The sequence below is a fragment of the Copadichromis virginalis genome, linkage group LG4 (genome assembly GCF_057382275.1).
Source record: "Copadichromis virginalis isolate Kocher_CV1m ecotype Utaka linkage group LG4, C_Virginalis_male_GT1.1, whole genome shotgun sequence".
Lineage (NCBI taxonomy): Eukaryota > Metazoa > Chordata > Actinopteri > Cichliformes > Cichlidae > Copadichromis > Copadichromis virginalis.
In genome coordinates, this window is record NC_140621.1 from 31,135,216 (window position 1) to 31,147,463 (window position 12,248).

The 12,248-nt window shown below is 40.5% G+C and overlaps 1 protein-coding gene across 1 annotated transcript; it reads left to right on the forward strand.

Annotated features, from left to right (window-relative positions):
- The first annotated feature begins 1,639 nt into the window (after positions 1-1,639).
- Positions 1,640-7,624, forward strand: gfap (glial fibrillary acidic protein). The gene is made up of 9 exons (XM_085454883.1): positions 1,640-2,190; positions 3,891-3,951; positions 4,049-4,144; positions 4,244-4,405; positions 4,578-4,703; positions 4,840-5,060; positions 5,148-5,191; positions 5,406-5,488; positions 5,940-7,624. The coding sequence occupies exons 1-9, from the start codon at positions 1,670-1,672 to the stop codon at positions 5,979-5,981; spliced, it is 1,356 nt and encodes a 451-aa protein (XP_085311009.1). The 5' UTR covers positions 1,640-1,669; the 3' UTR covers positions 5,982-7,624.
- Positions 7,625-12,248: the final 4,624 nt, after the last annotated feature.

Sequence of the window (12,248 nt, forward strand, 5' to 3'; positions counted from 1 at the left end):
GAGCCTTCAGTTTTCAGGTCCCTCTTCTATGGCACCAGCTTCCAGTTTGGATTCGGGAAACAGACACTATCTCTACTTTTAAAATTAGGCTTAAAACTTTCCTTTTTGCTAAAGCATGTAGTTAGGGCTGAATCAGGTGACCCTGAATCCTCCCTTAGTTATGCTGCAATAGGTGTAGGCTGCTGGGGGATTCCCATGATGCATTATTTCTTCTTCAGTCACCTTTCTCACTCACTATGTGTTAATAGTAGTGCTGTCAGCGTTAATCTCGTTAAAATGACCTTAACGCCAAAACCGCATTAACGCGACAAATCTCCATTAGCAAGTTAGCGTGGCTCGCCCCGTGCGTGGGGCTGCATGGCGCTAATGCATTAACAAGCTAACTGCCGTGCAGCCCCACGCACAGGGCGAGCTGCGCTAACTTGCTAATGGAGATTTGTCGCGTTAATGCGGTTTTGGCGTTAAGGTCATTTTAATGGGATTAACGCTGACAGCACTAGTTAATAGACCTCTCTGCATTGAATCGTACTTGTTATTAATGTCTGGCCCTCTTCCACAGCATGTCTTTCATCCTGTTTTCCTTCTCTCTTCCCAACCGGTTGTAGCAGATGGCCCCGCCCCTCCCTGAGCCTGGTTCTGTCGGAGGTTTCTTCCTGTTAAAAGGGAGTTTTTTCTTCCCATTGTCACCAAAGTGCTTGCTCATAGGGGGTCATATGATTGTTGGGTTTTTCTCTGTATGTATTATTGTAGGGTCTACCTTAAAATAGAAAGCGCCGTGAGGCAACTGTTGTGATTTGGTGCTGTATAAATAAAATTTAATTTAAACTGAATTTAACATACTTAGTTGAAAATGTCTTTTCTCCAATCTGGGTAATATGAACTTTTTCATCATACTTTAATTTTCGTTACTGATTAAGCACATTTTATAATAAATATTCCTATTTAGGATGAGTTCATGAATAATGTTATGCCCTTTGTTATATAACTACTGCCCTAAACTGTGATTGAAAGAGCAGTGACAACAGCTCTTAGATTCTCTCCACACAACTGACCCTGTGAAATCATTTGACCCCAGTCTCAAATGATTTCACAGGCTTTTGTTGTGCACACTTCCAATACACTCAGCAATGTTTTTAATATACTAATCTTTCTTTGTATCTGTACCTGCTCCACCTGCCAATCTAAAGTTATTTTCTGATTAGAGAGCGAAGATCTCTCCCCAGCACCCTTTTGTTTGATCAAACTGTGTTTCTGTTTTTGTGAGAGCGCATGTGTGGTCAGCTTGAATTGGTGGCCAGACCCTGTCACACAAATTCCTTTTCATTCAGCTCAAACAGAAAGAAAGAGAGGAAGACAAAAAAGGGTGAAAGTAAGAGTGAGAGAGAGAGAGTGAGTTAGAGGCTGGGGAGAAGGGAGGAGAAAGGGGGAGAGGGAGAAAGCCAAGAGACATTTGTAGTTGAGTGGACGAGCACAGACAATCCCTGGCACACAGCTTTTTGAGTGTCATGTAAACCACCCCTTCGCTCTCCCTTTTTGTCCCATTCACTGCCTGCCACCCTCCCTTCTCTCTGCCCCACCCTGTGGTCTCTCTGCTTTGGTCTTGGGGGGGGTTGGTTGCCTGGCTGTATAAAAGCCCTGTTTGTGCCCAGAACGAGCTCCATTCCCCAACATGGAGAGTCAGAGAGTCCAGTCCTCGTACAGAAAGCGTTTTGGGCCCCAGAGCTCGAGCAGCTCTGGAGTCAGAATTGGTGGCCTTTCTTCTAGCCGCCTCTCCTGGCATGGCACCCCTCGCAATGTCACCCACTCCAGTCCTGTGTCGCGGATCTCCCTGGGCTCAAGCAGCACAGCCCTGCTGCTGGGGAGCCCCGTTGACCGGCTGGACTTCTCAGCTGACTCTCTGTTGAAGGCCCAGTACAAGGAAACACGAACTAACGAGAAGATGGAGATGATGGGCCTGAATGATCGCTTTGCCAGTTACATAGAGAAGGTGCGCCTGCTGGAGCAGCAGAATAAGGTGCTGGTGGCAGAGCTGAACCAGCTGAAGGGGAAGGAGCCAAGCCGACTGGGAGACATCTACCAGGAGGAGCTCAGGGAGCTACGACGACAAGTGGATGGTCTCACCAACAACAAGGCTCGACTGGAGGTCGAGAGGGATAACCTGGCTGCAGATCTGGCTGTACTTAAGCAGAAGTAAGAGGGAGCAGGGCAGGACTTCTGTGGGTGGAGGATCATGTAGATGTGATGTATGATCACACAGTAGTACCACCCATTTGTATCTCTTGTAGAGATTGCATATGTATGTATAAGAATAATGAAAGAAATGCAAACTCCTTTTGCTTTCTTTTTACTTGAATGCACACTCTAATAATCAAAGACTTGATTTTTGTGATATCATTGGCATTTTGTGTTATGTTTAGGGTTACAAGCTAAAATTTAAATGAATAACCATTTTTTTTAAAAGATGGAGGAGTAGGAATGAACCCCCTATGTGCTTCCTTTACTCAAATATTATAGATTTTTTAGAGTTATGTACTGAATTTCAATTTCATATTTCATATTTCAGTTAGTGTGCAGATGTTTTGGAGCCATGTTTATGTTAAACCTTTCCATGTTCTTGATTAAAGCATAGTAGAACCTGAAACACACTCTGAAAAATATATTTGGACTGTGAAAAAAAACCCCACAAAGTGTGTTTTCTAGACAAATGCTTTTGGTTAGCTGGTCTTTGATTGGAAAACACATTCAGCTGGAGTAGATTTTATGTATTTTGGCACAAAATAAGACAAACTCTTTCCAGTGGAAAGGTTTTTTTTCTTAGTTTTCTTTTATAATTGCCAGTTCATTTATATGCAGATTTCAGACCCGCTGGAATGCAGCCCACTGTGCTCTGCCCCAGCTTTACTCCTGGATCCCTCTTTACAAACTTGATCCTCGCTGAACCCCTTGTCCCCATTGAGTGAGTGCGAAGGAATGAGGGAAACACAATGGTAGCCCAACACAAAGGGAACGGCCAGCCGGGCAGATGTTTACTAGTCCCCTGTTACTCCAAAATACTGATTCACTGCCATTGCATATGCACCTTTTTTTTTTTAAATTTAGATGCATATGTGGCATGAATCTATAATTTAATCTTGTGAATGACTGACTTGAAGCCTCTAATGGTTCGAAAGGTCTCTCTCACACTACATCCTCCGATTACCACGCAGCTGCTGGTCCTCTAAAATAATGCAGCATGAATAGTGATGATTCTGGTCAGAGGTCACTTTTGTGATTCATGCTGCTCTTCTTGAAGCCCTCTATTCAGCAATCGCTCCATGAAGCCATACAGATGCTTAGAGTTCCATGTCACTGTGTGCATGGCAGATGGATTGTAGGGTGGTGCCTATCTGTGCACGAGGCTGTGCGTAGATGCGTCCTTTTTATGTCTCTGTGTGTGTCTGCTCCATCCCGTGGGAAAGGCTTCTGGCTGCTAGATTCGAGTGAATGTGTAATGATGCGTAAGCTGCCCTTTCAGCTGAGCCCCGCACATCCCCAGCAGCATGGGGAGCAGCGGTAAAGCTGATATCGCAAATCTAATCGATGTGCTTAAATATATGTTTTTAGCCCTTGCAGATGATACTCTGTTAAACATAAATGAGAAACTGTAAAAAAAAAAGTTTAAATCCGTCCACGCTTGTTTCCTTCTTGCTGAGTTGTGAAGGAGTTGACAAAAAGGCATACTCATGCACAACAAGTTAACTCAAAATAAATGCCGTGTTTATGATTTTTTTGTCTATAAAAGTATTTTGCAGAGCAAAAACTGGAAAGACTGGATGTTCTATTAACCTACAAAAAACAAATTTGAGTAATTTTTTTTTATTTTGGGGATTTTTCTCCTTTGTGTGACTTAGACTGCAAGATGAAATCGGGCTCCGACAGGATGCAGAAAATAATCTAAATGGCTTCAGACAGGTAATTCTGTTCCCTGAAATCATCAACTAAATAATTTAGACGTTCGGTATGACTGACTATCCAACTTCATCTCCCTGTGTGCTCATTTCTTGCATAGGATGTGGATGAGGCATCTTTAAATCGTGTCCAGCTGGAGAGGAAGATTGATGCACTGCAGGACGAGATAAACTTCTTGAAGAAAATTCATGAGGAGGTAAGAATACAACTGAAGGAATAGAAGTCACGGAGGAGAAATATTAAGGCACCAATAATTGCCACTAACCACAATCAAATTTGGACTTCCTCCTTGCAGGAACTGCGTGAGTTACAGGAGCAGATCATGGCCCAGCAGGTCCATGTTGATCTTGATGTGTCTAAACCAGACCTGACTGCTGCTCTCAGAGACATTAGGGTCCAATATGAAAACATGGCAAGTTCGAATATGCAGGAGACTGAGGAATGGTATCGATCCAAGGTGAGAAGAATTAGCTGTCTGACATAAAACACATATTGTATATGTGTGACAATTCTTTTTGTATTTCCTGTGAAAATTTAAAAAAAATGCACAAAGATAAAGATAATGTTTCACAGCTAATAAGCTAATGCACACACCACATACGAACGAGCTGTTTCACCTTTGTACACAGTTTGCTGACCTGACAGATGCAGCCAATAGAAATGCAGAAACCCTCCGCCAGGCCAAGCAGGAAGCCAATGAATATCGTCGTCAGATCCAAGTGGTCACCTGTGACCTGGAGGCTCTTCGTGGCACAGTAAGTACACCAGATCCCGCAGATTACACAGACATTTTGAGTTCACAAATTACACTGCAGTCAGATGGACTTTTGGCAAACACACACTTTTTTGTTGTCTATAAAATAGCCTGTTAAAACTATAATTCTATTTAAGAATGAGTCACTGGAACGCCAGCTCCGGGAAATGGAGGAGCGCTGTGCCATGGAAACAGCGGGATACCAGGATACAGTGAGCCGACTGGAGGAGGAAATCCAGGCACTGAAAGAGGAGATGGCAAGGCACCTGCAGGAGTACCAGGATCTCCTCAATGTCAAACTGGCTCTGGATATTGAGATTGCCACATACAGGAAGCTCCTGGAGGGAGAGGAGAGCAGGTGAGTTAGAGTTTGTCTGGTCAGATTTAACTATAAATCATAGTATGTGATACTGATTTTTATTTATTTTTGTCTCTTTTCTTCCAGGATCACGATTCCAGTTCAAAGCTTTTCCAACATGCAGTTTAGAGGTCAGTTTAAATTTTGAACCTCGGTATTTTCTTCCCTTGACTGATTAAATTGTTTTTGCTGTAGAATACCAGCAGTTAAACTGGACAGTATTTATTGGTTAAAAAGAGATTAATCCTGTACCTGTACTCTAAACCAAATGTGAACAGAGGATAGTGTTTCAGCAGGTTTGGTCAGAGTTAATATCCTTTCACTCTCCCTGTGTTTTTCCCTTAGAAACTAACTTGGACACTAAAACTCCTGAGGCCCATGTGAAGAGAAGCATCCTGGTTCGAACTGTGGAGACCAGGGATGGGGAGGTATGTGGATGAACACAAAGAGCAACACTGGATCGTACAGACATAGCATACCTCACTCTCCTCACCACCAATTTATTTATTTAACTTTAATTTATCTTTTTAATCTGCACACATTTCTCATTTTCCATGGCATGTCAGTGGTCTGCAGCATATGTTCTAGGAGTCATAAGGACAGAACTTGGCAAACTAACTATATTCTGCTACTGTAATCAACCAGCCACTTAGTAAACCGAGTGAATTAGTGCTTGTATAAGTCTTTCACACTGCTTCAGGACGATCTGCACATTGCACCTCTAACCCATTCCCTCTGGAGGGCAATGTTGAACTCTTCTGCAGATTTTCACAGATTCACTGTGGCTCAGTACACCTGATGCCTTGTGCAACTGATACTAAAAACCCACGAGAGATTTGTTCTTTTTGTTATTTTTAACTGAATTTTTCCCCTTTTCAGATCATTAAGGAATCAACCACTGAACACAAAGATCTTCCTTAAAGTTTCAAGACCAGCTCATCCATATTTTCCTTAGTTACTACCTGGGGATTCTGAATGTGCATTATTGGATATTACTACCATTTTTATTTGTTTGTCTCCAGACACAAAAGCTACCCCATCAAATTCACTGCATCCCTCTCTTTTCCCTCCTCCATCACCTGCTTCTTTTTATTGCAACCACAATATAACCACCGATTGTACTTAGTCTCCCTTGTCAGAATTTCTCCTGAAAGATATCTCGGTGTGGCTTTGTGTACAGCTCCACCATAAACCTGAAGTGTTTGCAGCCCAGTCACCTTACACCATCTTTAGATTTTTCCAATAAAAATTAAGTAAGCTGTTTTAATTTTAACTTGAGCTGACAGGACAGATTTTTAGCATTGATTCTGATTAAATGACACAGAAGAGGCACAGAATCATAGTGATTATGTTTAGCATGTAGCATGGTGGAGATTGATGTGCAAGTGAAATAAAGGAGGGAGTTGCAGATGCAGACACTTTAAATGGATTTAGGCAAGTACTGGCAGATATGTGTGTGTACTGCAGCTTCTGTCAGAGCATGTGAGTCTGAATTGTTGTTTTTTTCTTTTAACCCTTCGTTTGGTTTTATTTTGATTTTTCACTCCCTTTGTTCTAGTCTCTACTTGTTCATTACTTATTGAATGTAAAGTATAGCACACATGCATAGGTAGATACATTATATGCATTGCATTGGAATGACTGCCCAAACAAAGCTATCTCTGCTGCTCTGGGGACTTAAATCTGCACAACCAGATGGAAGTACAAATAAATGTGCAGATACAGGTCGTGAGGGAGTAACTATGGCGACTTCTAGAGCGTTCATTCGCTCTATAAAAAGTGTAAGAGCTTGTCAGCAGCACCATTTGTGTGGGGCCTCTAAAATGCCCTCCATCACTGTCCTTTCACTCCTCTGTCTCTTCTTTAGCATCCTCTGCCTCTTGAACACAACCTGATAAGGGCAGAGTTTTTTGACACCAGGATGCGTCATGACATGCCCACTTATCCTGTAGCGATAACAGGAAAAGACAGGCAAGTTTACAGGTGTGGGTACTGACACGGCTTTTGCCCTGCAGCCTCCACCAAGTGTCAGCCAGCTCCTGTATTTTAGGCTGATAGCAGAGGAAGACACAGAGACCATGCGGTTGTTATAATAACCTCACATATAAACTGTGCTGCAGTTCCGACTTTTCCTTTTCTTTCTTTTTGAATGGGAGGAATTTAGATTTTTTTTAAACTGCTGGAAGCATAGATGGACATCACAGTTCAAACGCTGTAATCCAAGCCCCAACTTTTGTTGAAACCCCCACAGAGTGTTGACAGGACCTGCCACTAATGAGAGTGGTGCTACGCCAAAGCCGGCTGTGTCTGTACTTGTCGCCAAGGACACCATGTGTTCATGCCTAGCACCCTTTACACTGGAACTTTCACCCCCATCCCTCAGCCACTTCTCCCTTTTCCTCTAATAACACTTAGCAACTTATTTTGTTTTACTGAATGTCAAATAGAAGTTTTTGCTCCTTTGCTCTTTAGAAACCTCTGCAGGTGTGAATATAACATTAGTTTTGACCAGTGCCATGAGCTGTGATGTCATGTTAACAAAAATAAAACAATTTGTTTGCTGATCCCTCTTGTTTTTTATAAAAAGTCTGTCCTAACAGTGTTTTCATGTGTTCATAGTCATGGTCCTTTGCCTCTCATACAAGCCTGACACATTCATACAGTATATCAGCTCTCATGACTTTCAGCTGTGTTATGTATCCTGACAAGAGGGCTGACAGCAGCGGACAGATATTATTCATTGTAACTGATTGTTTCTGCCCTTCAAGCAGGCTGTACCGCTGAGCAGATGGGTTCACTTCAAGTTATGTCATGGCCCTGTGTGAGTTTCACTGTATGTATGGGCCTAGATATCATTTGTGGCAAAAGATAGTATGGCTTGAGATGCAGATAAACATTTCTACTGGACTGATAAACACATGATCTCAAAAAGTGAGTTTCCTACATTGTCAGAGGTGTCCTTATACGTCATTTGGGCTACAATTTGAGTTTGAGTTTTTAAAGGATAGATATTTGGATTTTTTTAAATTATTTTTTGGCTTTTGACTTTTATTTGCAGACAGGAAAGAGAGCAGGGGAAAACACATAGCAAAGGGCCACAGACTCGACACTAGGCCACTCCATTTCAGGCACCTACACAACCATGTCTGTCTCAAACTACTCGTCAGGTGTTAAAATATAAACTTTTTTTGCTCCTGAAATTATCCCTCTTATTGATACTGGCCACTAGTCACTAATTTAATTTAAAGTTTTAATGAAAGCTTAAAGACTTTTTTTAGGGATTATTTTTTGCACATATTCACTGTCTTTGATTTTTTATTTTTTTTTATTTTTAAAGATACAAAACTATATAAACTTCAGATTTTTTATTTATTTATTTATATCTATTTATTTATTCACTGCACAGGATGTTTAATTTTTTTTATTTTTATCACTTTTTCTTTTTTAATCTCCAAACTGTTATGGAAGGATTTATTTTAGTAAGCAAAGCATGTTTTGATGTACCAACAATGGGAATAGGAGTACTGTTGTAAGACAATTTAAAAACAAAAGACAATTTACTCTTTTTAAGGAGTTGTAACAGGCTCTGAATCTGGTCTGTTAACCAACAGTTACTGAAACGGGTCAAGCTTGTGCTGCACTCCAGTGGGTGTTTTTAGTTATAGGGTTCAAACTATACTTTGAACTCAAAGGATTTTCTTTGCCTTAAATAAGGATTAACAAAAGCAGCTAAAAGGCTGAAAAGACCAAGTAATAAAAGACTTTAAATGTGATTCATTTGTTTTCCCTACTCTTGTTTGTCTTATGGTTTTGTTTGCCAAATTTATCAAGAAGTAAACTGTCTCGAAATGGTGAAAAAACATGTCTAAGTATGATCTGTTAAAGCAAACATTTGAGTAAATGAAGTAAATGCAATGTTTTTCAATACCTAACATGGTAAATTCAAAAAAGCTGACTGGTTTCACAGACATGAACACGGTTTTCCTCCTAAATTTAGAAAAACGTCACACCCTGCCTCACTGGCATTAGTGGTGAGTTCTTTTTATTTTCTTACCAGGTGAGTGGAACATGTGTATTAACTCTATAATTCCCTTTGTATCATATTTGATACGTGAATTTCTGATACCTCTATCTCATCAACAAGATCAATACTTGCCATAATTTTAAAATGAATTTTCTGGTTATTTTTTATGGGTTGGGTCTTACAGGGTTAAAGTATGATCCAGTAACCGTCCGTAAGCACAGCATGTGTCTGTTTTGTCCAGCTTTTATCAGAAGAATGGAGGTTCTCAGGTCTTAACTGAAGGCAACCCTGAGCTGAAGGAATTCCAAGCAGATAAAACTCTCAGGCAATTGGCCCCGTTTCCCATCTAGTCCTTTTCCACAAGGTTGAGAAGGTACAAAGGGTTACAGAGACGTGCATTTTTCAGGCTTATCTTTTTACGGTGGATGTGAGGTAGCAACAGCTGTCATGCATGCATATGTTATGTACAGAAGTCACAAATGCACACAGTGCCAACACCTTTTTTGAACTATGTAAATCCGAATATCAAGAGAAAAAATAAACCTCTGAAATTGATTATTTTCACCAGGAAATTCTATGTTTCTCTAATAAATTCTGCAGAGATACTCAACTGAAAGAAGCCGACTAAATCTTGCAGGTGAATTACAGAGAGGATTTATCTACACCATTTAGACAAACAATTTGGATTAGCTTGTTCTAGCGTCTCAGTTGTTAGGATTTGCTGCAAAATATGGTTCGAGTCACACGGACGACAGAAAAGACTCTCACAGCGGCCGTTTAGAGTATTTTGGCAGTTGCTTTTTTTTTTTTTTGCCCAACAACAGGTGATTCGAAATGATAGAATTACAGCCACGGGAGATACTGTCATGAAAATTTTAAAGTGTGTATCTGAGATCAAAATGAAGGTTGAGTTCAAAGGCTTGTCTGATCCCACCCACAAACACCAAGTAAAGGGCATCTTTACTAGAGGAGGCAGATGGTGCCTTACTTTACACTCCTGTCCCACATGTCTGTTAATTTGTAACTTAACCCACTTTTGTATCATTGGCATACCAGCTGGTATTATCTAGACATTTAAAGCTTAAACAACAAATCAAATTACTATGCAAATACATTTAAAAAAAATTATACTTGGATGTTCCAGAAGATATTCAGGAAAGTTAGAAATTACACAAGCACCTAGATGTGAAACTAAACAAAAATATTTCACCTAATTTTACATATTCCTAATTGGGTTTTTTGTTTTTGTTTTTTGTTTTTTAAGACAAAAATAAGACAATCAAATCACACTGGAGTGGTGATAATACATGTTCATTAACTTCTCATAGAGGAAATAATCAGGGTGATGGCGAATCAGGGCAAATTCACGTGTATAGCCTTCCAGTCAAAGCTCTTTGTCTTTCGTTGCCCTCTTTAGTGCACATTCCTGTGTGAGAGCCCTTTGGTGGCTCTCACACCACAGGGTCATGGGGAGGCATGTGTGCTCCTTGGTTAATTTTAGCCCTCATTTCATCAAGGCCGTTGAGACAAAACACAGAGCCACTACCTCAACCCGTCTAGTGAAAGGTGAACCGTCTGATCTCCTAACACCTTTTTCTGTCTAGGTTTCAGTGAACACATGTCTTTGGACAAAGTGGAAGGATGACTTCTTAAACACATTTGTCTGCTGGCAGCTCAAAGGGTCATGAGTGGCTTCCTGGTGGGTTTCTGTCACATTGTTTGAGTTTTTGCATGGTGAAGATTAGAATAACATATTTACATAGACTCTAAAGATTCAAAAACCATTTAGACATATTGTAAGTGACCGTATTTTTTACTAGTGGTGGACAAAACACAGAAAAATTTGCAATAAAAAGAGGAAGGCCCAATAGATATAACTCAGCTCTGTTCAGCCTGCTTTGTCTGTGAAACTCTTTTGTGTTTTTTTCCAAACAAAATGTGCACATTGTGTGAATTTGAAAAAGGCAGCTGCAGCCTGCAGGTGACCTTTAACTAGGTACACAATAGAAAGTCTGGCCACGATTTCTGCTCCGTCCCAGAAGACAGTGCCAGGTAATCGTGTCCTTGCTGCTCCAATTTGAAGTTAAGGATAGGATTGAGGCCTTTGAGTTATAAGACTAAAGCCCAGGCAAGAACTCACAGTATGAAAGCTAAACCCCATCTAGCTTTTGATTTAGTCAAACTTGAATTTTTCATTTTTGCAACTCAGATCGAGTCACACTGTTTGAGTCTGCATCCTCACGTCTGGCTGTGGCACAATAAAATCCAGACTGAAAGTTTCCAGTCTCACAGTCTCAGGCTTGTTAAACACAAAGTAATCTATCTTCTCAGTTTACGACCATGTTTTGAATCCCTTTTTCTTTTTTTAGTTTTGACAGTTCAATTGTTTCTGCAGTGGCACTTGCGCGCCTAACCGGTGCAGTGTATAATTCCTTTCTCCCACAGAAGTCCTGGATTACTTCCACCTACAAACTTAAAATGTGCTTTCTGAACAATTTAAAAAGGGATAAAAAACCTCTCACAGAGGCACATGTAAACACAAACAAATGAGTGCACTTTTAAGATTACCATCACTAGTTTAATATAATACTTCAGAGGTGCAATGGCAGCCACAGAGTAAGAAGATGCTGCTATTTTCAGCACAGTCTTCAGATGTAGGGTGAAGCAGAATAGACTGCTGTGGGTCTGCACTCTATCATTGTCAAATCACTGTCGAGCTATCCACAATGCCATAAATAGATAATGTCAGTATATACATTTCAAAATAAAACATTACTTCAATGAGAAACAAAGTACAAACAGCTATTAGATAAAAGATATGTAGCGCCTAAGGAATAGGGTGCCAGAAATGTAGAAGAAATAATTAATATGATTACAAAACCAACCAACCTTGGATATCCAGGATTACTAATAACCAAATTCTTCATAGTTTTTCATCACAAATATCTTCTAACCTGACTGACAGTGATGCTAATGAGTAATGTTATGGGATCGCTTCCCTGAATTAAAATTCCATACGGTATGTCTTCTAAGGTATATCTAATATATATGTAGAGAGACTTAATACTTATATATACATAACTGATGCTTCCGCTGTCTTCTGCCTTCACGCTGCTGATGGGCGACAGGGGGTGGTGCAAGGGGAGTGGATTGGGATCGGGCTA